The sequence below is a fragment of the Littorina saxatilis genome, linkage group LG15 (genome assembly GCF_037325665.1).
Source record: "Littorina saxatilis isolate snail1 linkage group LG15, US_GU_Lsax_2.0, whole genome shotgun sequence".
In the NCBI taxonomy this organism is placed as follows: Eukaryota; Metazoa; Mollusca; class Gastropoda; order Littorinimorpha; family Littorinidae; genus Littorina; species Littorina saxatilis.
This window is the reverse complement of record NC_090259.1, coordinates 29,965,982-29,990,423: the sequence shown is the minus strand read 5'-3', so window position 1 is coordinate 29,990,423 and position 24,442 is coordinate 29,965,982. Positions and strand designations below refer to the sequence as shown.

The 24,442-nt window shown below is 40.8% G+C and overlaps 2 protein-coding genes across 10 annotated transcripts in view; one reads left to right on the top strand and one right to left on the bottom strand.

The window, feature by feature from the left end:
* The window catches only part of LOC138949041 (TRMT1-like protein), a 322,855-nt gene that overhangs the window by 37,758 nt on the left and 260,655 nt on the right, over positions 1-24,442 (bottom strand). The window lies entirely within an intron of this gene.
* LOC138949040 (outer dense fiber protein 2-like) overlaps positions 1-24,442 on the top strand; it is a 60,304-nt gene that overhangs the window by 27,641 nt on the left and 8,221 nt on the right. For 7 of the 9 annotated variants that reach the window (XM_070320769.1, XM_070320764.1, XM_070320766.1 and 4 more), the window contains 7 exons: positions 6,117-6,252; positions 8,828-8,938; positions 11,274-11,378; positions 13,678-13,836; positions 14,324-14,506; positions 19,704-19,817; positions 20,669-20,761. In XM_070320769.1, coding sequence (XP_070176870.1) covers positions 6,117-6,252; positions 8,828-8,938; positions 11,274-11,378; positions 13,678-13,836; positions 14,324-14,506; positions 19,704-19,817; positions 20,669-20,761 — 901 coding nt within the window. Of the gene's footprint in view, positions 1-423; positions 445-6,116; positions 6,253-8,827; positions 8,939-11,273; positions 11,379-13,677; positions 13,837-14,323; positions 14,507-19,703; positions 19,818-20,668; positions 20,762-24,442 lie in introns of all 9 variants that reach the window. The other 2 variants (XM_070320762.1, XM_070320765.1) reach the window with 2 other exon arrangements.

The following is a 24,442-nucleotide window of genomic DNA, read 5'->3' as shown; positions in this document are numbered from 1 at the left end:
TTTGGCGCACAGGACAGGGTCCTAGCTTGCAGAAAGAGCATGTAGAAACTCAGCATTAGGCTCTGCAGAAGTGAATTTGAATCTTTCGTCCTGATGCCAGACTGTGTTGTGCACTTGTTGCGTTTGTGTAGGAGAGCAGTGAGGCCGTAACATAGACAAAATATTTTGCCAGTACATGTAGTGTATAGAAGTTTGATGGAGCCATGCCAGTATTTGTTGTTTTCTGTTTTGTCAGTGCTGAGTGTGTATTGTGTTCAGGTTTTAAGCTGAAGCATCAGAGTAGTGTACAGGCGTAGGATTTTGTGATCTGTGTTTTGTTGTTCAGATTAAGACACAATGGGCTGAGGACTGTTATATTTTATTCAGTGTGTAAGCTATTGCAATTTGTGGCATCTGTAACGTGTTCGTTTCTGATTGTCGTAGGGCTTGCGCCACACAGATCCTGTGAGTGTGAACTTTGAACATCCAGCAGAGGGAGAGTGTCGTGTTTGGCTTACATTGTTGAGTGTTGCTTATACACTGCAAGATCAGTGGCTTTGAAACTGAGAGTGTCTTCTTCTTCTTGTCGATCACTGAAACTGAGAGTGTCTTCTTCTTCTTGTCGATCACTGAAACTGAGAGTGTGATACTCTGTCTGCCATATGAGTTGTGGCCTGATTCTAGCTGTCAAAAAGCTCAGTTTTATATGTCTTTGCGTATGAATTGTCACTGTCTGTTTTTGTCTATGTTATTGCTGCTGTTGGCTTTATATGTCTTTGTGTTGCTAAAGTTGAATATTTTGTGGGTCTCTGTAATTTTTGTTTTATTTTGGTTGTGAGGAGATATCCAATTGCTGTCAAATGGCTGATGATTAACCCCTTCACTGCCCACCCCGTACTAGGTACGTGGTCATTTTCGGTTTGCCGCACGCCCATAACCGTACCTAGTATGGGGGATTTGCGTCAGCAACATTTCAGGACATTTCTGAAAACTAAATGGGAGGTAACCACTGTCCAAGTTCTTGTATGGGGTTCTAAACACAGTTCTTTCCCATTGACCGTTCGGATAAGTTAGAAACACGTGTTGAAAACTTTGTTAGAAGTGTAGAACCATAGATAGAATTCACAATGGCGGCAGAAAGTCGGACCTCAACTCGTAGACCTGTTTTCAAGCGATACAGTCTATTCTGGAAGCTCTACAAGAAGTGATTTATGGATTACCACACAGAAGAATACTTTATGGGCTGTAATGTGAGTACCTGATGTTTGACACCAGTTTTAGCAGTGTTTTGTATGGTTTTATATGCTGCAATGTGTGTGTGTAAGTCCGGAAACTGTAATTTTTGACAAAAATGGTCATTATATCAATTTTTACTATAACAATCACAAACAAAGTCCAATGATCATGTCATCACATAATAGCCAAGGGTATAAGCAAAACACATGCCAAAGATCTAAGAGATATCTCAATAAATGATCGAGCAGTGAACAGATTAGTGAACCTACCGAAGAAAGCGAAATTTTGCCCTGGCACACAGCAATACCAAAATGCTGTTATACTGTGGCAGTGAAGGGGTTAATGATATATTGATCCAACTTTTGGTGTGTTTTGTAACATGCCTTAGTTTTGCTTTTGCTTTACAACTTTTGGTTGTCGTTCTTGTTTTGTGTTTTGCTCGGGCAATGTGGCTAGCTTAATGTAGCTTTTCAAGTCTTTTTAATGCATATATTGACCATGCATGATTTATATCTGGTGAATGCTTTGCACTTTAATGTTTCATTTTGTTTATACACAGTATTTATGCTCTATGAGCTTTTGGCACTAAAATATATCTGTCTCTGAATTTCTTCCTGTGTGCACGTCATTATTTTTTCTTCTGGTCTTGTTATTCCTTGATCATGTATTTATACATTAATGTATATTGCTCAAAGGTTTATATTTAAAAGGGAAATGATATCTGCAGTTCCTGTTTTGCATCTCTTAATACTGTCTCCTTTCTGTTTCCCACAACAGCTAGGTTCTCAGTCGATGGATAAACAATTCTTTGAACGCTAATATAAATGTTAAGTTTTCTTAAAAACACAAGTCTAGTATTAGTATCTGAGACATGTTTCTGGAGGTTTTGATGCATACACATTGATAACTGGGGTAGATGGGGTGGTCATTACATATAGATAGTTTGTGTGTAGAGAGTAATAAAGTCAATGTATGTGCATTTCTCTAGATATGTATTATCTCTGCCATTAATCACGTTCTGCTATGAAGTGGTCCAGTGTATACCTATTGTAAAAGGGTAATGACGTACTTTAAACACACACTGTGTACTTTGTCACACACACACACACACGCATGTACACATACACACACACACACACACACAGACAGACACACACACACACACACACACACACACACACACACACACACACACACTGACACACACACTGACACACACACGCACAAAAAGTCCATGTGCAGACTTTGTTCTGTACAGTCCGGGCTTCAGAGATAAGTAATTATCTTTTTCTTCTTCAACATTATCATCCTAACACACTTAATCATTCACAATACTAATTTTAACAGGTTTATGCGTTTGAGTTTTCTTGCTAATGTAATAATAATTAAACTTGGACAGTGTGTTAAAACCATTAAAGCTTGATTAATATCTGAGGTGGTGTAATATGAGAAAAACCCAGGTGCTACTAATTAATGTACTAACTTTGTGAGAGGTAGTGGGGTACTAATTGATTTGATTACTTGTTCTTCATACTTGTTCTTCGTTTCATGTGTGTATTATTGTAGGGACTAGCTGTAAGAAAGGACCATATGGACCTAATGCTATCATCTCTCGGTAATAAAGTTTTTGAGTTCGAGTTTTCGAGTTCGAGTTCGAGTAGCTGTTGTCGATCTGATCTTTGTCTTTTTGAGGTGACTAAATTAATGAAAGGATCTCAGCCCTTCCAGCATACATGGTCGTGTTTTACTGCCACAGATCTTTCCAGGCTTTCTTATGGAAATTAAGAGCATCAACTGCATTGCTGAAATCTATGCCTTGTATTTTTGAGTCACTTGAGAAAATGTGACTCTATGTAATCGGTCAGTGTTAGTCTGTCCGGCCGGCCGGCCGTAGACACCACCTTAACGTTGGACTTTTCTCGGAAACTATCAAAGCGATCGGGCTCATATTTTGTTTAGTCGTGACCTCCAATGACCTCTACACTTTAACGATGGTTTCGTTGACCTTTGACCTTTTTCAAGGTCACAGGTCAGCGTCAAAGGAAAAATTAGACATTTTATATCTTTGACAAAGTTCATCGGATGTGATTGAAACTTTGTAGGATTATTCTTTACATCAAAGTATTTACATCTGTAGCCTTTTACGAACGTTATCAGAAAAACAAGGGAGATAACTAGCCTTTTCTGTTCGGCAACACACAACTTAACGTTGGGCTTTTCTCGGAAACTATAAAAGTGACCGGGCTCAAATTTTATGTGAACATGACTCCCAGTGACCTCTACACTTTGACGTCTGCTTTGGTGACCTTTGACCTTTTTCAAGGTCACAGGTATGCTTCAGGTATGCATTGTGTTGTGAATAGCAATTTCTTCCTGTCCATCTGATGCCTCATATAATATTCAGAACTGCGAAAGTGACTCGATCGAGCGTTTGCTCTTCTTGTTGCTAAATTCAGTTATCTGAGATTATGGCATACTCTGATGTCACCATTACAAATTCATTCAGCAAAACATTGCCACTGATCTGCACATGAAGCAGCCATGCTGTGTGAGGCAGTTGATTTTTGGCAATGTGTCAGCTTCAATGGGAGGGATGGTTTTAGCCTACCGTACTTTCCGGGTCATAAGGCACGACTTTTTTCCTCGAGTTCGACCCCTGCGTCTTGTATAACGAAGCGTCTAATCCGTGTATGAAATACGAAAAAAATCAAAGAGACCGCCTGAGTACCAGTCAAACAACTTGTGATAATGCATGTTTCAGCTACTAGGTACTGCCCTGGCCAAGTTTCCTCGAGCTCTCAAGCCACCCAGCTATCACAATGCCTGCCTTTGATCTGGCCGCACACACAGAGCACACATAATTATTTCCACTCTGTTAAACTCGGTCACTGACCGGTCACTGACCCGGTGCAGGAAGTATTTCCTCTCTCAGATATGACAGGGGAACCACCTCTCATGGCAAAAACTGGGTCATTGACCCCTGGGAAGAAGGTCGTGTCTATAAACAAGGCCACCCAGCTATCACAATGTCTTTGATCTCGCCGCACACACAGAGTTCGACTCTGTTAAACTCGGTCACTGACCGGTCACTGACCCCGAAGCAGGAAGTGTTTCCTCTCTCAGATATGACAGGAACCACCTCTCATGGCAAAAACTGGGTCATTGATCCCTGGGAAGAAGGTCGTGTCTATAAACAATGGACCTGGCTTTGATCTCGCCGGCTTATTTTCATTACCGGTATACTTTTTCAATTTTGGTGCGCCCTATCGGCCCCCTGCGTCCAATGGGTGACTGGATTACAATTTTTTTTAAAAAGAAGGGGGTGCGTCTTAGATAACGAAGCGCCTTGTCACCCGGAAAGTACGGTATGTAACTTATAAGGCAGCTCTGAGATGACAAGATCAAATGCATAAGAAGGATCATTTCTGGTGTCTTTTAAAACTTGAAGAGGACCGTTGTTTATTTAGAGGTTGTTACTCACAGTGCTTGTACTCCTATTTTTGGGAATAGCTGGTTAACACCATCCACAGTCTGCGTATAAACTCTGCGACTTGCTTTGGAAAACTCGCTCCTTTCAACACCTATTGTATCTTTTGTTCCACTTCGATCAAACGAGGGGCTAGGGATAGGTGCAAAAAATATAACTTTTATCTGTATGAATCTTAAACGAAATGGGGCAGAGCGTTGTCAGGCCTTTAAAAGATAATTATGTCATGCCTCAAAATAAAGGGATTCTTAAAATAGAGTGAAGCTGTGGAGTCCAACCCATGTATTCCCATGTTGTGGAAGTAGCTCCGTAAATTTCAAACTTGAAAAAATCATAGCAAAGATACTGCTGCGAGTTTTCCAAATTATAAATGCTCAAACTTTGCAGGAAGCATTAGTAAAAATGAATGTGGAATATGTACAGCATTGTGTACAGCGGGTGTTTCAGGGATCTGCATATCATCGTCCCGGTCTTAGAATTTTGGCGTACCTCATGTTAAACAGCTTATCAGGAGATGGAAAAAAACTGATTATTTTTGTTATGGAATACTGTTTATATTTGTTCCTGGTAGTGTGGATATAGAACGATAAAAGAATGTTAAATCATGTATATCAATCGTATACAGAGAATATTTCTCTTGGAGAATGGTTTACTTACTCTTAAAGTACAAAAACATCAACATCGCCAAGAATCCAGTTACGCCAAAATTCTACCACGACATCAATATGGGAGCTTAAGTGGGCGGTATTTGGTGCACTAGGGGTATAAGGGTTGAAGACCAAAACAATCAATCACAGAAAACTGGGTGGCCGAGTGGTAATCACTAATGCGCTCGGAAGCGAGAGGTTGCGAGTTCGACCCTGGGTCAGGGCGTTAGCAATTTTCTCCCCCCTTTCCTAACCTAGGTGGTGGGTTCAAGTGCTAGTCTTTCGGATGAGACGAAAAACCGAGGTCCCTTCGTGTACACTACATTGGGGTGTGCACGTTAAAGATCCCACGATTGACAAAAGGGTCTTTCCTGGCAAAATTGTATAGGCATAGATAAAAATGTCCACCAAAATACCCGTGTGACTTGGAATAATAGGCCGTGAAAAGTAGGATATGCGCCGAAATGGCTGCGATCTGCTGGCCGATGTGAATGCGTGATGTACTGTGTAAAAAAATTCCATCTCACACGGCATAAATAAATCCCTGCACCTTGAATATGTGCGCGATAAAAATTGCATAAAAATAAAAAATAAAAATAAATCCCTGCGCTTAGAACTGTACCCACGGAATACGCGCGATATAAGCCTCATATTGATATTGAAAACAAGGTCCCAATGGGTAGTGGAGGCTGTCTTGAAACAGCTAGAGCCGCGGTCTTAAAACGGAAATTCTAGTGTAATAATTTTGATGGCTGTGTGTCCCACAGGCGTATTGAAGAACTGGAAGCGCTGGTGGATCGTGTGGAGGATAACTCCAAGGCCCAGATAGAGTCGCTGACCGCTCGTCTCCATGACAAGGCTGCTGACCTCACCACGCTCAAACTGGAAAACGAGCGACTGAAGGTAGGTCGACTGCCTATTTGCTTTGAGTCCTTGCATGTGATATAGACTTGAGGCATAAAGAAAGTGATTGTGTGTCTCTCTGTGTGTCTCTGCCTGGGAATACATGTGTGTAGATTTGCGCATGGTTTGTTGTGAGTGTGTGCATGCACCTGCATGTGATATGTGTGTGGCAGGCAGTATATTTTGTACAGTTCAATTTCCGACGACACTGAGATCGATCGGGAGGAGAATGTATCTGATCAGGAGGGTACCCAAGAGGAACAGGATCCACAGGAACCTTTGGATTCAGCGGAAGAATTGGAAACTCACACACAGGAGAGTGAAGAGGAGGAGGAGCCCAGGGTGCCTCCAAACCCAGCCCCGAGAAGATCTCTCAGGGAGAAACAGGCTCCGGCATGGCACAACTCTGGACATTACGTCATGAATATGAGTCAACAAGAGCAACCTGAGTGGCTGCAGAAAGCCGAGTATTTGAAATCGCTTGGAGATACACCTGAATGGATTGTGAAAGCAATCATCAATGTTGTGGTGTCAGGATAAACTGTACAAAATATACTGCCTGCCACATGTGTGTAATAGTGTAAGTGTTTGAACTGCACTGTTGATCTGTCCGGTGGCTGTGTGTGCTTGTACTGAAGTCAAGTTTAATTGCATGTGTGTGCACTGTTATTCTAGGTTCACCCGTGTGGAATTATCTGATCGGTGTTTTGGCACTTGTAGTTGAACACACACTTCTAGATAGCGAGTCTGTTTGCACACTAGACTATTATAGGAAAGGACTATCAGTGTTGGTTGTCTGATGTGTTATCTTTTGCAAGCATAAATGAGAGTTGCTTAAATGTGTGGGATTATGAGTTTCTATGTCTGTTGTTGGGCTCAGTGTATGCAGTGTGAACGACGTGATGCATGCTTGATTTTCTGTGGGTGCATTACATTAATTGTGTGCAGGGAGGAATGGTGGGTGAAAACATTTCGAAACATTTGATTTTGCTTTCTGCTTACATCTATTGAGAATAGGCTTTTACTAGTGAATGAATAATAGAATTATGTGTTCTTTCTTTAAAGTGGAGATATGTTGTTTGCGCAGTTAATCTATGAGTTAATTAAATTTAGGGGGAGAAAGCCCTGAGTCAGGTGTGTGTGTGTGTGTGTGTGTGTGTGTCAGTGTGCGTGTGTGTTCATGTGTGTGTGCATATGTGTGTGTGTGTGTGTGTGTGTGTGAGTGTGTGTGTGTGTGTGTGTGTGTGTGTGTGTGTGTGTGTGTGTGTGTGAGTTTGTGAGTTTGTATCTACATAATGTGTGTACAGTCAAGCACATGTGTTCATGAATGCATGCAGTCTTGCTTGTGTATGAGTGTTCACAGTGTATGTGTTTCTACAGTGTATTTAATTTCCAATATTTTTCATCTTGCTTTAATTGTCAGTCTTAGTGCAAATTTTATCACAATAGTGCTTCCCAGAGTTAAAACATGCTTGAGTTGCTTTCAGTTACTGGTAGTACAAGATAATCGGATTGAAACAAAATATAGGTCAGGCTATCATATTGGAAGTGGACAAAGATACACGGTAGAAGTCAGTTTAAAAGTAGAGGAAAACATGAAGTTATAGATCTACAAATGTAAATTGCAAAGTTTCTTTTGAACAGATAAAATATAGAAGTATTTTTTTCTCTGTTAGCAATATTAGAGCATGTGCATGATATGTTAGTTGAGCAATATCTTATGAAGTTTAGGCAAGTGCATGGTTTTAGGTAATTTGCATATACTTAGCCAGTTTTAGCAGCTTTGTGCATGTCAATTTTTTGAAGATGTGAATTCAGGTCTACTTGTTAAAAGAAGTCAAACTTGACAATTAAACAAAAAAATAGGGAACAAAACCAATTGAGAAAAGATTATGAACACAAGCAAAATTTAAAGCTGTCACTGGGTCCTGTTGAATTAAGGAAACACTTTAGGCACAGGGATTCGTAACAACATTGTGCAATATTTTTCTATTCAGTCATTTTTTACATGAACATAAAAATAGTTTAAATTACTACCCAGCTACTCCACTACTGAAGAGAACGGAAGAGTTACTCCACTGCAGGGGAGAACATTCTGACTGTGAGAGTCAAACTTTTGGGCTTTTTGTGTTGATAATGCTAATGTATTATTTTTGCATGCAGATATTCCTGGAATGGCTATTTCCGAGTGTCTCATTTTCCTTTTCTCTTTGCAAGATGGAATAATAGTATAAGAAGATATGTTAATGTTCATACTTTTGTGTGTACTTTCTCTTTGGGGGGAATTTTGTTGTACCACTTTGATGTGAAAGTTGCACCTATACTTATAGGCTAGTGAAGAACACAGTGCGAAATATGGAAACAATTTTCACAGGCATGGACTAATGGTACTCTGTGACAATCTGTGCAGTGACACTGTTTTTATCTGTAATATATTTACAGTCACTTAATGAACACACGCAATGCTGTTCTAAGTGTCAATCAAAACATTAATGTTCGTTTGTGACCACGTTATGATGCCTCCAAAGAGATAGGACTGATCCTTGATTTAATTTCCATTTTGTACTAATTATAGTCGACAGCGATCACGACAGAGACACGACTTAGTACACTGGAAGAGGAAGCCAGTCGTCTGCGTGAAAGTGTAAAGCAGTATGAGCAGCTGACTGGCGAATACAAAGGACAGGTACATGCGAACCCCAACAGTGTACCTATAGTGCACTCTTTATAACCACTGAAAGAGCATGTACTCTAATTTACCTTAAAGTGCAGCATGTACTCAAGTGTCAAACCCACCCTCTCACAATTTTTCCCCCAGATGTGTATGTAAGAAAACTTGCAGTGTATGCTTGAGAATTTGATAAGTGAACTGAAGACTTTAAAACAAATAAATCTCAATGCTGTACAGGTGTTGTGGAGAAACATCTAAAATCAGAAGAGATCATACTTTTTTGGTTAGGGAAATAGCTGTCGGTTAAACACCTCAGAGTTTATTAATGATGGAGACGCAGCATGTTTTGCTGGCTCAGAGTAATGTGCATTTATTGTTAGCTATTAGTGTAATTTTAAATGTATTGAGATGTTTTCAGGAAAGCAATTGGAAGGGGCTGAAAATTCAACAACAAAAAATTCTAAATGTATAATTTAGGGTAAGAATTAATTTCTGAAAATACAGTATACGCTGCAAGTTTGTGTTTTTATGATCATTGGTGGTGGTTCTCCAGTTAGTTTTTAAAGTTTTTGTTCATGTTTGTATAGTGTTGGTTGTTCCCTTTTTTCCCTGGCCTGCAGGTTTTATATTCCTGAGTGTCACTAATTTAAATTACCATCTCCAATTCCATTAATCTGTCTGTTTACTGTGAATATCACTTTACATGGATGACATTATCTGGTGTCTGTAGTTGGCAAAATACCAAAACTGATTTCAAATTGCTGAAAACTTTGCTGTCATTTAGCAGAACTAAACAGTTTTTCCCACCTGGATGAAAATGACGTCAGGGACTGCAAAAAATGTTTTTTCCTTATCCGCAAATTTGCCAAAGAAAACCAAATCCTACCAATGAACATTTCTTGATAGATGCATGGGGAAAAATCATCATGTATTTATTTTTAAAATATTTTGAAATTGGGAGCGGAGGGGGGGGTTAGATGGATGATCTGCAACCGTTGTTTTGTTTGCTTTAAAACTGCCCGTTTCTCTAGCATGTTTTGTGCTTTTATCTTTACCCGCATTAGCCAGTAGATGTAGACCCTATATAGATATTGCAGTAGGTATTATAACTGCGTTGCTTCACTAACCAGTTTTGCTTCATCTCATGTTATTGCTGTTTGTAATGCAGTGTTTCTCTTTTCGTTACATAATTCGTTTTGTTTTCCTCCTAAATATATATTGATGTGCATAACTGTTTCTTCATACGTATTACTTTGCAGTATGTGTATTTTTACATGTGGTTTAAATTACAGGAGCTTGTATCCAACCACCGGTCGATAATTATTCACTCCTGCATGCTTATTATTTACTGCTGCATGCTTACCCTTACTACTACTATTTATGAAATAGTAGTAGTAGACTGTATGGAATAAGGAGTAAATAAATGGAATAAGGAGTAAATAATGATCGACCGGCGATTGGATTCAAGCTCCTGTGGTTTAAATAGTTCTTAACCTCCACTGAAGAAAATCGAGACAACTACATGCAGGCCTCATCAGTTTGAAATGTTTATGCAAAACTGCAGTGTGCAGCATAATGCAGCCTGCATGAACATTATTTTGTACTTTTAACAAACATCACTTTGCAGAACACATTTGGTACAGTTATATATATATAGTTTTTTATTTTTAACTTTGGGATGCATTTTTGAGTGAGTCTTTTTGCACTCTGCAGGGGGAATTATTGTTGTACTGTCCAGTGAGCTTTTGTTTGCAAAAGTCTTTGCCTATGGATGCTGCCTAATACATGGAACGTAGCAAAGATGAAGATACAAATAATCGATTGTCATTCAATGTTGCTGATCTTTTGTCTCAATTACCAATTTAGTGTGGTCTTACTTGCTTACTTAGGCCCTAGCTTGCCCCCAGCGGAGAATAGGCCATTGACGACATTTTTCCATCGCACCCTGTTCTGGGCTGTTCTTTCCGCTTCTGTCCAGCTGTTGCCCTGCCTCTTCAGTTCTGCCTCTGACACTGTCACACCTCCAGCTGTTTCTCGGCCTCCATCTCTTTCTTTTCCCCTAATTTAGTGTGGTCTGGCGGAGACAAATCAAATTAAGCTTGCACTGTCTTTGACAATCCAGAGCTTAAGCATCAGGTGTTACATAATTATGTGTTAATCTCATGGAACATTTCTCATGTAGCCTGAATTTCAACTTAATAATCATTTTCAGTTTAGTTTTGCACACTTTTAGTATCTGCATGCACACATTCAGCACTTAATTTCCCATCTTCACTTTATCTAATGCTCAAATTATATTTCACCTTAGTTAGACGTGTTTGTTTCACCCTGCGATTGTTGATTTGTTAAGATGGACAGATCTCGTCGGGAGGCCGATGACTCGATGGTGCTTCTCGAGGAACATCAAAAAGAAACGTCCCGCCTCCACCACAGCAGTGAGGTGGAATTGGAAAAGGTTAGAATCAAAATCAAATAAGGCAGAGCGCTATACGGTAATAATATCTGAGAAACAAAGGGAAGTAAGCGCTCTAAATCAGTAAAGATATATTTGTTTGTTTGTTTGTTTGTTTGTTTAACGCCCAGCCGACCACGAAGGGCCATATCAGGGCGGTGCTGCTTTGACATATAACGTGCGCCACACACAAGACAGAAGTCGCAGCACAGGCTTCATGTCTCACCCAGTCACATTATTCTGACACCGGACCAACCAGTCCTAGCACTAACCCCATAATGCCAAACGCCAGGCGGAGCAGCCACTAGATTGCCAATTTTAAAGTCTTAGGTATGACCCGGCCGGGGTTCGAACCCACGACCTCCCGATCACGGGGCGGACGCCTTACCACTAGGCCAACCGTGCCGGTAGTAAAGATATATGACATGTACAAGAATAGAGTAAGTGAGAGTAATTATACACGTGGAACCAATCTCCTGGTACCTGCGAGAATCAGAAGCATTGAGATGGAATTGGAAAAGGTGAGAATCAAATTTAAATGAGGCAGTGCGCTATACGGTAATAATATCTGGGGAAAAAAGGGAAGTAATTAAGTGCTCTAAAATGCATACGACCTGTGCAACAATAGAGTAAGTGAGAGTAATACACGCGGAACCAATCTCCTGGTACCTGCGAGAATCAGAAGCATTGAGATGGAATTGGAAAAGGTGAGAATCAAATTTAAATGAGGCAGTGCGCTATACGGTAATAATATCTGAGAAATAAAGGGATGTAAGCGCTCTAAAATGCATACGACCTGTGCAACAATAGAGTAAGTGAGAGTAATACACGCATGGGTGTTACTCTTCCGGCTTTTGCCGGATTTCCGGTTTTTGAAAAAATCTGAAGCCGGAAATTCCGGTTTTCCGGGTTTTCAAAACAAAAAACAAAAAAAAGCTTCGTTTCGCTAAGTTGAAATAACGAGCAGCGGTTCCGATCCGACTTTTGACACCAGTTCGCGTGCTTTCTCAGTTCGCTCCCTTGGATTTGCCGCAATCTTGCTTATTATGATTTGGTTTCGTCGGTGTCCAGAAACTTTCTTTCAAACTTGAGCATTTTGAACCCCTGCCTTTCAGGTTTTTTTATTTTTCCCAGTAACACCCATGTACACGCGGAACCAATCTCCTGGTACCTGCGAGAATCAGAAGATTTAAAATGTACAACCGACTTTCATCCTCACATGATTGTGAGAAAAGGTTACTGGTAGTTGCGCATACATTTGTTCCAGCATGAAAAATCCTACCATTCATCACAGGTTTGTCCATGCAGGCTTTACACATGGTTAGAGCATCCTTCCTCTTGGACACACCACAAATCTACAGCCCGGCTGCATGCTTCCTCTGCAAAATTGTTGAATACATTTTGTGGGAAACACCTATGTCAGTTTGCTAAAGAGCATGCAATCAAGTGTGTGTGTTTTGTGGTTGCGCATCAGCATATACACGCATGTGTGTGTGAATGTGTGTGGTTTTTTTTGTTTGTTTTTTTGTTTTTGTTTTTTGTATTATTATTATCGAGTTTGCTTGATTTTAATATAAGTAGATTTTAGTTCATCATTCTTCCCAAAAGATTGAGGCCTTCATGGTAACTAGCACATTATATTGCTTCAGTTGCTTTCAGAGTCTCACATTTGTGTACTGCATTCTTTCTAATCTTCTGTTGTTAATTGTTTACATAGGAAAAGGCGAAGCAGGGCTTTTTGTGCAGTTATGTGAACCTATAGTTCTTGTGGCGGTACATCTGGCCCTTTTTTTAAAAGATCGAGAGAGAAAAAACCTAAAGAGTAGAATTGAAAATACGCGCAAGGATACGAATGCAAGTTGAGACTGTCCTGACTCAGTTTTCCCTCTAGTGACCCCCCAAACACCCACCTACCCTGAACCACCCTCACCTTCTACCTTTATGCATTTTTGCTTATCCAGTGATGGAGCTAGCATGCTAAAAAAAAGATTTAAACTGAAACCTTTGAAAAGTATGAATCGGGGCTCTCGCAAAATCAGGTTACACTGTCACAGTGTAGACTCAGGTCAAATCAAGATATTACATTGCCATTACTTTGGGCCAAACCTGTCAAACAAAATAACAATCTACTGGTTTATGACTCAGGTTTCCAATTTCATTTCAGGGTTTTTTTCTTCACATTTTTATCGGTAAAACACCAGGACAAAACCTTCTTAACACCATCCCTGCATATTTTTATGCAAGCAATATTGATTCCAAGCCTTCTTTTACACGCATGAAAAAAAATGTTGCCCTGCTACAGGTAAAGACGAGACTGCACCAGCGACTGCAAGAGTTAGAGCCCCTGCCAGATTTACTACGCACCACAGAGCTGCGACTGCACGAGGCCAATGAAAAACTGCTGGCGTATGAACGACGGAACACAGAAAACACAAAGCTGATAGCTGAGCTGACAGCAAAGGTGGATGTTTTTTTGTGCTTTGTGTTTGATTTTGTTGTAGGTTTTGCAGTCAGGGTTGTACACAAATTTTAGTGATCACATATGTGTTTGAAAAATACGTTCATAATAATTATTAATATTGGTTATTTTTTTCTCAATTGTGTAACCACGCACACACACACACACACACACACACACACACACACACACACACACACACACACACATACACACACACACACACACACACACACACACACACACACACATACACACACACACACACATACACACACACACACACACACACATACACACACACACACACGCACACACACACACACAAGCATGCGTGCATGCACATATGCAAACACTATAACGACCACTTTTGGTCGGTCCCTTACGAGCTTGTTATAGACAAGTTCGACTGTATAATTATACAATGAGGACATCCACCCACACAATAACTCACCACCACATCTCTATACCTCTCAAAACTCATCCCTAGTTCGAGAATCGCGGGGAGGCGGTGGACTCGCTGAGGTCAAAGTTCAGCGACAGTCAGGAGGAGTCACGCTTGATGCACGCCAAAATGGACGCCACGGATCGCAGACTCAAAGAGCTGGATGACGTTAACAAGGAACTGGTCGCTCAGGTGGCCAGGAAGGACGAGGCTTTGCACCAGCTCAATGTGAGTTTGACCATGATCACTACCAGTACCTAGTGGATGCGCACAATAAATAGGGGAAATAGCTCAGTTGGTAGCGGCGCTGGCTTCAAATCCAGCTGTCGCTATTGGCGTGGGTTCGATCCCCCCGTTCGGCGAAGGATTTATTTCCCAGAGTCAACTTTGTGCAGACTCTCCTCGGTGTCTAAACGACCCCATGTGCACGCATGCGCACGTTAAAGAACCCAAGTTCACAACGAAAGTCTCAGGGCATGAAAGCATAAATACGCGCATGCAGAAAAAAAATAGAGAAAAAAAATGGGTAGCTTTATACTGTATGGCAGCTTGTTTTTCCCCAGAGAGAAAGCTACTCGAATCTCCATGACGGTAACCTCACAGGACTATATTAAATCTTATCCTTATCCTTCTCTTTATTTATTAGTTTGTTGTTTAAAGGCATTATACTCTGTCCTGTGTAAACAGTTGGGCTCAACAGCTCAATGTGAGTTTGACCATCTGTACCTTGTGGATGGTTTGTTTATTGTTAGGCACACTCTTTCAGTGTTGTTCCCAGACATAGAGGACAATAGGTCACTTCAACCTGGGTTCAAACTATATATCGGTTAAAATGATCTGGCCAGAACAGAATTGTCAAAACACATCCTGCATGTCAAAACTATCGGACATTAGACCGGCCTTGGTTCAGAACAAAAAAGTATGCTTCAATGACTGAAGACTGATAGGCCTTGGAACAACACTGCTCTTTCCTGTAAAAACAGACTTCTGCTCACAATCTCAGATTTGGCCTGGCGTTGTTCAAAGGATAAAATCATCCCATCACTTGGTCATGTATCAAAAATGAACAGCCTGTGTGCTGTCTGTGCCCAGTGGGAATTATTGTTGATGAATACATTTTGTAAAAAGTTAATTTAAAAAAAAAATTCCAGCACATCACAGCAAGCAGTCAAGGTGTTGAATTTTGGTATGTGTTAGGCGCTGTGGCGGGGTGGTAAGACGTCGGCCTCTTAATCGGAAGGTCGAGGGTTCGAATCCCGGCCGCGGCCGCCTGGTGGGTTAAGTGTGGAGATTTTTCTGATCTTCCAGGTCAACTTATGTGCAGACCTGCTAGTGACTTAACCCCTTTCGTGTGTACACGCAAGCACAAGACCAAGTGCGCACGGAAAAGATCCTGTAATCCATGTCAGAGTTCGGTGGGTTATAGAAACACGAAAATACCCAGCATGCTTCCTCCGAAAGCGGTGTATGGCTGCCTAAATGGCGGGGTAAAAACGGTCATACACGTAAACTTCCACTCGTGCAAAAACACGAGTGTACGTGGGAGTTTCAGCCCACGAACGCAGAAGAAGAAGAAGGTATGTGTCCAAGTGGAAGGATGGTCTTATACCGAGTGAAAGCAGGTCTGAATCTGAGATGGTGAGTCTTATACCGAGTGAAAGCAGGGCCTGAATCTGAGATGGTGAGTCTTATACCGAGTGAAAGCAGGTCTGAATCTGAGATGGTGAGTCTTATACCGAGTGAAAGCAGGGCCTGAATCTGAGATGGTGAGCTGAAAATTATTCACATGGGAAGGAGTGTGCCTGATTAAATGTAATTCAATGGCTGTGTCACTGGGTACAGCCTACCCTTGTTCAAGACCTAAACAAATCTGAGAAAATCAGGCCTTAAAAAGAAGGGAGTCTTAAAATTAGGGTTATAAATTACAGTGGTTGTAAACAGAGAGTCTGATAAAGCAGGGTCTTAAAAATGTGAAAATCTTAAATGTGGTTGTCGTAAAAGGGGATTCCACTGTATCCCTCTCTGTTAACACTTGCTGCTAGATATATTTCAACAAGAACCAGATTCTGCAGGAGCTGTGACCTTCAAATACACCGTTTTTCTTATCCAAGTCATTTGACCACAGCATTCATGAAACAGAACTGTTTGTGTTAAAATTCGGTGTGCTTTTGCTTCAATGGATGTAGAGTAATAGTATATGATCAAAAACAAAATTGCTCTTAGATTGACTTTAACAAAAATTATTTAAATGAAAAATAAGCAAAGCGTTGAATCGAAGCATGTTAGTTCACGGATGACAAGATAATTTCAACACTATTCATCAGAATGATTTGAACTTTTGCAGAATTGTTTTAGACATTCTGATAGAGGTTTTGTTCGAAACGATTGTCTCTAGGAAAAACAGTTAAAGAGATACAAATGTTGCTTTGTGGGTAAAAAAAAGTATGAAAACTGAAAAATGTGTATCTCTTTAACTTTTTCCCCTAGAGCTTATCCGTTCCAACAAATCATTTATCAGCATGTCTAAAACATTTCTGCAAAAGTTCAAATCATTCTGATGAATAGTGTTGACATTATCTTGACATTAACTGGTTCTGGACTGCTTCCAAGATAACTCATAGGGTTTCGACTTTAAGCGGAAAGTTTTGTCTTTTGCTTGCTTAAAACATGATTTAATTAATTTAGACCAACTCGATCATTCCACTTTTCATCTGTTGTTTTTGATTAGTCAGGTGGGGTCAGTTGATTGTTTTTTAGGTTTTCTTCTCCCTTGAACCAGGAAAGTCCTCTACAGGATAGATTAAGTTTTTTTTTTAATTTACTCTGTATAAATTTGATCCACTTTTAGAGGGAAAACAATACTTCATGTCTTTTAACTGGTAGGGTCGGGGTTTGTTGTGTTGCAATCAAAGCTGGCGTGTGAAAGCAACTTTCTGAGTTTTGAGTTCATAAAATGTTGAGATAACTATGTCAGGTTTGAAGATGCACAGTTCTGTATGTTCCTCTCAGTATTCCACCTCCTCGGGTTTCAGGTGTAAATATTAAGCTTAGTGATCGAATGTGGAAGCTACGTTGGGTCAAAGGTCACAGAAGATTTGCGTCGTGCAGCGAAGGAAAGAATCGCGATCTTGTTTCCGACTCATTGCCTCTTTGTTTTTCATTAGACCGGTCAGTCTGCTTGCTCAGCTTTGTTAGATGTTTGCATATCTTGTTGCTATGTTCTTTGCTTTTATTATCATTTCTTATTTGCGCTTCGTTTATCGATACAACGTCTTGAGCACGGGTCAAAATGTACGTGTGTGTCAGGGGTCAATTGGTTTGACTTGAACTTGACGTTCGTGTTTCTCCAAACGTTTGTGTATGAAACACAGATACACGCACTCCATCACTTAGTAAGAAGACAAAACATATCGCTAGGTTTCATTTGTTTGTGGTGAATTTATGACCTTTCATGAATAAGTAGTTTTGTTTTTTGTGTATTTTTGCCAGTTTGCCAGTTCGTTTTTGACTCACATGCGAAGCAAAAGTGAGTCTATGTACTCGCCCGAATCGTCCGTTCGTCCGTCCGTCCGTCCGGGAAACTTTAACGTTGGATATTTCTTGGACACTATTCAGTCTATCAGTACCAAATTTGGCAAGATGGTGTATGATGACATTAGGCCCCAAAAAACATACATAGCATCTTGACCTTGCTTCAAGGTCAAGGTCGCAGGGGCCATAAATGTTGTCTAAAAAACAGCTATTTTTCACATTTTTGACTCACATGCGAAGCAAAAGTGAGTCTATGTACTCACCCGAGTCGTCCGTCCGGACGTCCAGACGGAAAACTTTAACGTTGGATATTTCTTGGACACTATTCAGTATATCAGTACCAAATTTGGCAAGATGGTGTATGATGACAAGGCCCCAAAAAACATACATAGCATCTTGACCTTGCTTCAAGGTCAAGGTCGCAGGGGCCATAAATGTTGTCTAAAAAACAGCTATTTTTCACATTTTTCCCATTTTCTCTGAAGTTTTTGAGATTGAATACCTCACCTATATATGATATATAGGGCAAAGTAAGCCCCATCTTTTGATACCAGTTTGGTTTACCTTGCTTCAAGGTCAAGGTCACAGGAGCTCTTCAAAGTTGGATTGTATACATATTTTGAAGTGACCTTGACCCTGAACTATGGAAGATAACTGTTTCAAACTTAAAAATTATGTGGGGCACATGTTATGCTTTCATCATGAGACACATTTGGTCACATATGATCAAGGTCAAGGTCACTTTGACCCTTATGAAATGTTACCAAAATAAGGTAGTGAACCACTAAAAGTGACCATATCTCATGGTAGAAAGAGCCAATAAGCACCATTGTACTTCCTATGTCTTGAATTAACAGCTTTGTGTTGCATGACCTTGGATGACCTTGACCTTGGGTCAAGGTCATATGTATTTTGGTAGGAAAAATGTGTAAAGCAGTTCTTAGTGTATGATGTCATTGCTAGGTTTAGTTATTTGACCTTGACCCTGAAGGTCAAGGTCATGTAACGGTCAAGGTCAAGCATGTGAGTTGTATGGGCTCTGCCCTTCTTGTTCCCATTTTCTCTGAAGTTTTTGAGATTGAATACCTCATCTATATATGATATATAGGGCAAAGTAAGCCCCATCTTTTGATACCAGTTTGGTTTACCTTGCTTCAAGGTCAAGGTCACAGGAGCTCTTCAAAGTTGGATTGTATACATATTTTGAAGTGACCTTGACCCTGAACTATGGAAGATAACTGTTTCAAACTTAAAAATTAGGTGGGGCACATGTTATGCTTTCATCATGAGACACATTTGGTCACATATGATCAAGGTCAAGGTCACTTTGACCCTTATGAAATGTGACCAAAATAAGGTAGTGAACCACTAAAAGTGACCATATCTCATGGTAGAAAGAGCCAATAAGCACCATTGTACTTCCTATTTCTTGAATTAAGGTCATGTAAAGGTCAAGGTCAAGCATGTGAGTCGTATGGGCTTTGCCCTTCTTGTTTGGAACTTTGCAAAGCAGTGTCGTGTCGTCTGTTTAGGTCTGGGGAAATGCCAATGAAAAGAGCCGAAGAATGCCCGAGCGTTTCTATTGGGTTTACTTTTGATTATCCATGTATAACCTGCTTCCTGCAACTATGGTAATCGGGGATTTATTACATGGGGAACATGAGATTTATTTCCCAGGTGTTTGTGAATGAAAACTCGTGAAAATGATGACAAAGCTTTTTAGCGAAATCTAACCATAAGATTATTGAAAGAAAAAAAAATGTAGACGACCACCTTTAAGAGGATCGGGGGGCCAAATATTGTATTCAAATGTAAATTCTATCTTTCAGGGTTGGGCTCTGCAGTGAATCAAAATTTAATTTCTTTTGTTTCTCTTGCGCTACTTGTACTTCAGTTGCGACTGGAAGAAAAGGGGAGAGAATCAGGCGTGCTGACTCGGCAACTGGAGAACGCACTCAGCGACCTCCGCCAGCAGCAAGACAACGTCCGTGATCGCTTCGCTTCCAAGGTGGGTCAGGTTTCATGCTGATTAGTTTGTACTTTACTTTATGTGTGGGCTTTATTTCATTACTTTTTTATTTATTTATTTATTATGGGGAGCTTATATAGCACGAACCACAACTGTGCTCTCCGCGCTTTACATATTAATTTCTGCTGTTTGAAATGGAATTTTTTACAGACAGACAGACAAACAGACAATTTTTACACACAATATATAACGCATTCACATCGACCAGCAAACAATAAAACAAATTTTGAAAGCCAGTTAGATTCCATATCATATATAGAGAATACTACATGGCTTGCTGTGTCGTACCAGATTTACACGAGTTGTTTTTTAAAATATTGAACTGCGAGCGGAATCCTAATAATTTGGAGCGTTTTTGAAAAGAGTGTTAGATTTCTTAAGTTGATGTCATGTGTAGTAGCTCTGCACTGACAGACATATCCCCAGTGTGAAAGTTGTTCCTGACTTCCTGGCCAAACGATCATGTAAAAGGCGCAATCCTTCCAATGAATACAGGAGCCACTTGTCGATTGTTAAGCAATGATTTTATTGGTAATTTGAGTTATCTACCTGCAGTAAATACAGGCTTGAAATTTCATAAGTTGGTGTCGGTATTAAAATGACAGAGAAATAACATACATGTATATAAAACAGTTGACAAATGACATCAAAAATGGCTTTGGGATATCACTAACAGTAATCAAAGTCTGAAAATGTCATGAGTTGGTATCATGTGTCTTCTGCACACTGTCGAAATGTCCAACAAACAGTATTAAAGTGAGATTAACACAAGATATTGTGATCACAGCTTTAGCAATATGATGTGATTTATTTGCTGCATTGTTTTACAGGAGAGGACATACCAGAGTCGAATAGCAGACTTGGAGTCTCAGCTCAGCCAGGCAAGAGCTGAAATTGCTCGCATCAAACGGGAAAAGGAAGAAGTAAGTTGAGATTTTTTAAAATTTTGCTTACTTTAATCTGTGTGTGTGTGTGGGGGGGGGGGGTGTATACGCGTGTAGTGAAGGGGTTTGTTAGAGACTGAGAGAGATAGAGAATGTGTGTGTGAGTAAGAGAGAGATTGTGTGTGTGTGTGTGTGAGAGAGATTGTGTGCGTGTCTGTGTAAGAGAGATTGTGTGTGTGTGTATGTAAGAGAGAGATTGTGTGTGTGTGTGAGAGATTGTGTGTGTGTGTGTGAGAGATTGTGTGTGTGTGTGTGTAAGAGAGAGATTGTGTGTGTGTGTGTGAGAGATTGTGTGTGTGTGTAAGAGAGAGATTGTGTGTGTGAGAGATTGTGTGTGTGTAAGAGAGAGATTGTGTGTGTGTGTGTGTGTGTAAGAGAGAGATTGTGTGTGTGTAAGAGAGAGATTGTGTGTGTGTGTGTGTAAGAGAGAGATTGTGTGTGTGTAAGAGAGAGATTGTGTGTGTGTGTAAGGAAGAGATTGTGTGTGTGTGTGTAAGAGAGAGATTGTGTGTGTAAGAGAGAGATTGTGTGTGTGTAAGAGAGAGATTGTGTGTGTGTGTGTAAGAGAGAGATTGTGTGTGTGTAAGGGAGAGATTGTGTGTGTGTGTGTAAGAGAGAGATTGTGTGTGTGTGTGTAAGAGAGAGATTGTGTGTGTGTGTGTAAGAGAGAGATTGTGTGTGTGTGTGTAAGAGAGAGATTGTGTGTGTGTAAGAGAGAGATTGTGTGTGTGTGTAAGGAAGAGATTGTGTGTGTGTGTGTAAGAGAGAGATTGTGTGTGTGTGTGTAAGAGAGAGATTGTGTGTGTGTAAGAGAGAGATTGTGTGTGTGTGTGTAAGAGAGAGATTGTGTGTGTGTGTGTAAGAGAGAGAGTGTGTGTGTGTAAGAGAGAGATTGTGTGTGTGTAAGAGAGAGATTGTGTGTGTGTGTGTAAGAGAGAGAGTGTGTGTGTGTAAGAGAGAGATTGTGTGTGTGTAAGAGAGAGATTGTGTGTGTGTGTGTGTAAGAGAGAGATTGTGTGTGTGTAAGAGAGAGATTGTGTGTGTGTGTAAGGAAGAGATTGTGTGTGTGTGTGTAAGAGAGAGATTGTGTGTGTGTAAGAGAGAGATTGTGTGTGTGTAAGAGAGAGATTGTGTGTGTGTGTGTAAGAGAGAGATTGTGTGTGTGTAAGGGAGAGATTGTGTGTGTGTGTGTAAGAGAGAGATTGTGTGTGTGTGTAAGAGAGAGATTGTGTGTGTGTGTGTAAGAGAGAGATTGTGTGTGTGTGTAAGAGAGAGATTGTGTGTGTGTAAGAGAGAGATTGTGTGTGTGTAAGAGAGAGATTGTGTGTGTGTGTAAGGAAGAGATTGTGTGTGTGTGTGTAAGAGAGAGATTGTGTGTGTGTGTGTAAGAGAGAGATTGTGTGTGTGTGTGTAAGAGAGAGATTGTGTGTGTGTGTGTAAGAGAGAGAGTGTGTGTGTGTAAGAGAGAGATTGTGTGTGTGTAAGAGAGAGATTGTGTGTGTGTGTGTGTAAGAGAGAGATTGTGTGTGTGTAAGAGAGAGATTGTGTGTGTGTGTGTGTAAGAGAGAGATTGTGTGTGTGTAAGAGAGAGATTGTGTGTGTGTTTAAGAGAGAGATTGTGTGTGTGTGTGTAAGAGAGAGATTGTGTGTGTGTGTGTGCAAGAGAGAGATTGTGTGTGCATCTGTGGGTGTTAGTGTGAGAGGGAGAGAGAGCGTGTCATGTGTCTGTTGAGTATTGGGGTAGTGGGGGGGGAGGGGGCAGTTACTCAAGATCTTGTCCTTGAGTATTGGGGTAGTGGGGGGGGGGGGGGCTGTTACTCAAGATCTCTTCCATATGCACTGGTTTTTGTTTAGAGAAGTTCAGGTAATATTAGGTGGGATGAGGGCAATGGTTAGAGATGGGGGGTCGGGAGGGGGGCAGGAGGAGATGGGAGCCTGTTCTGAGAAACAGAGATACAGTAAAACCTGAGTCTAGCGGACCCTTGTTGTAACGGCCACCTGCTACATACGGACAGTTTATCATGGCACGAACACGATTTCAACAATAACTAACCTTTAACGGGCGGACACCTGCCACTTACGGACGCGGACACGATTTTTCGGACCGTAGGAAGTGTAAACACTGTCACAAACGGACACAACGTACATAAAAACGCAACTTCGAAAACTCGACTGTTATGCAGTCAGTGCTCGGCAGCCGTAGCCGTAGCACAAATGGTTGTTGATTGGTTGTCCTGTCCCTTTTCTGACCAATCAGTGGCTTGTTTAGATGGAGACCCACTTTCGCTCACTCACTTTCGCTTCGCTCACTTTCGCTTTTCCGCATTGTGGATACAGTCACAACCAAAAGCAACAGTAGACTACTGTGTTTGAAAATGGAATCTCCAGCAGGAAAAAGAAAAGCGTTGACTTTAGAGCAGCGTGTCGCTGCCTTGAAAAAAACTAGATAGCGGCCAATCATGCCGAGATGTGGCGAAGGAGATGGGATGTGGTAAAACACAGATCGCGAGGATCAAATCAGAAAAAGAAGACGTGATGAAGGAGTGGGAGTCAAGTGCGCGAATCGACCAAAAAACTGTGAAACGTCGGAAAACGCAATATGAAGACCTGAACAACGTGGTATGGGAGTGGTATGGCAACCATTTATCATTTACCACTCCCCCCTTCCCCCCTCCTACTAATCTCTCTCTCGATCTCTCTCTCTTTGTAAGCAATCGTTCGAAGGAAACAATAGTTAACACAGCTAAATTTCTGTTCCATGCATTTATGCTGAGACTAGAAAAACTGAATGAAACAAGAGCTGACCCAATTTGGTCGAGACACACTGCGGAATTTCCCGTTGAATGACTGATGAAGAGTCAGCTATTTTTAGCTTTGTGACGTCCGACTTGCGTAAGTTTGAATGCACAGTGTGTGTAGGGAACGGGGTAGGTGGAGGGGGGGGGGGGGATGTTGTTGTTGTTGTTGTTGTTGTTGTTGTTGTTGTTTGCTACATGTATCATTTGTTTACTCACATTTTCAGTGAGTCTCATGTTCAATCCAATAAATACATACTACAGGACTGACAAAAAGTGTCTTGTTCATTTTACGTGCTCTTTGTAAAATATTGCCCCGGCCCCTCCACCTGTGAAGAAGGGTCCTGTCTAATAGGGACACTATTACCATTCCCCAAGGGTGTCCGTTAGAGACAGGTTTTACTGTAGTGGGCAGAAATGTGTTTTGTACAGAGATTCAATGAACGGTTGCGACAGCAAACAAGTATCTCCTTCATACTCCCCTCCTCCCCCCCTCTCTCTCTCTCTCTCTCTCTCTCTCTCTCTCTCTCTCTCTCTCTCTCTCTCTCTCTCTCTCTCTCTCTCTCTCTCTCTCTCTCTCTCTCTCTCTCTCTCTCTCTCTCTCTCTCTCTCTCTCTAAAACGATTGCCAGTCATTCAAGTTGTGTTAAGGACATATCCCCTGATGATTTAAACACGCATTTTTCTAAAATAGCTGAAAAAGTTATTACAAATGACAAATCCAATTTGAACAATTTGAAAGTGTTAGAAGAATATTGTGACACAGTCACTCACTTTTGATTTATTGTTTTGTTTATGAAATTATGATGTTCTGCATAATATCCATTGTCTTGCACAGTTGATGTACTATTGCATAATATTCTGAC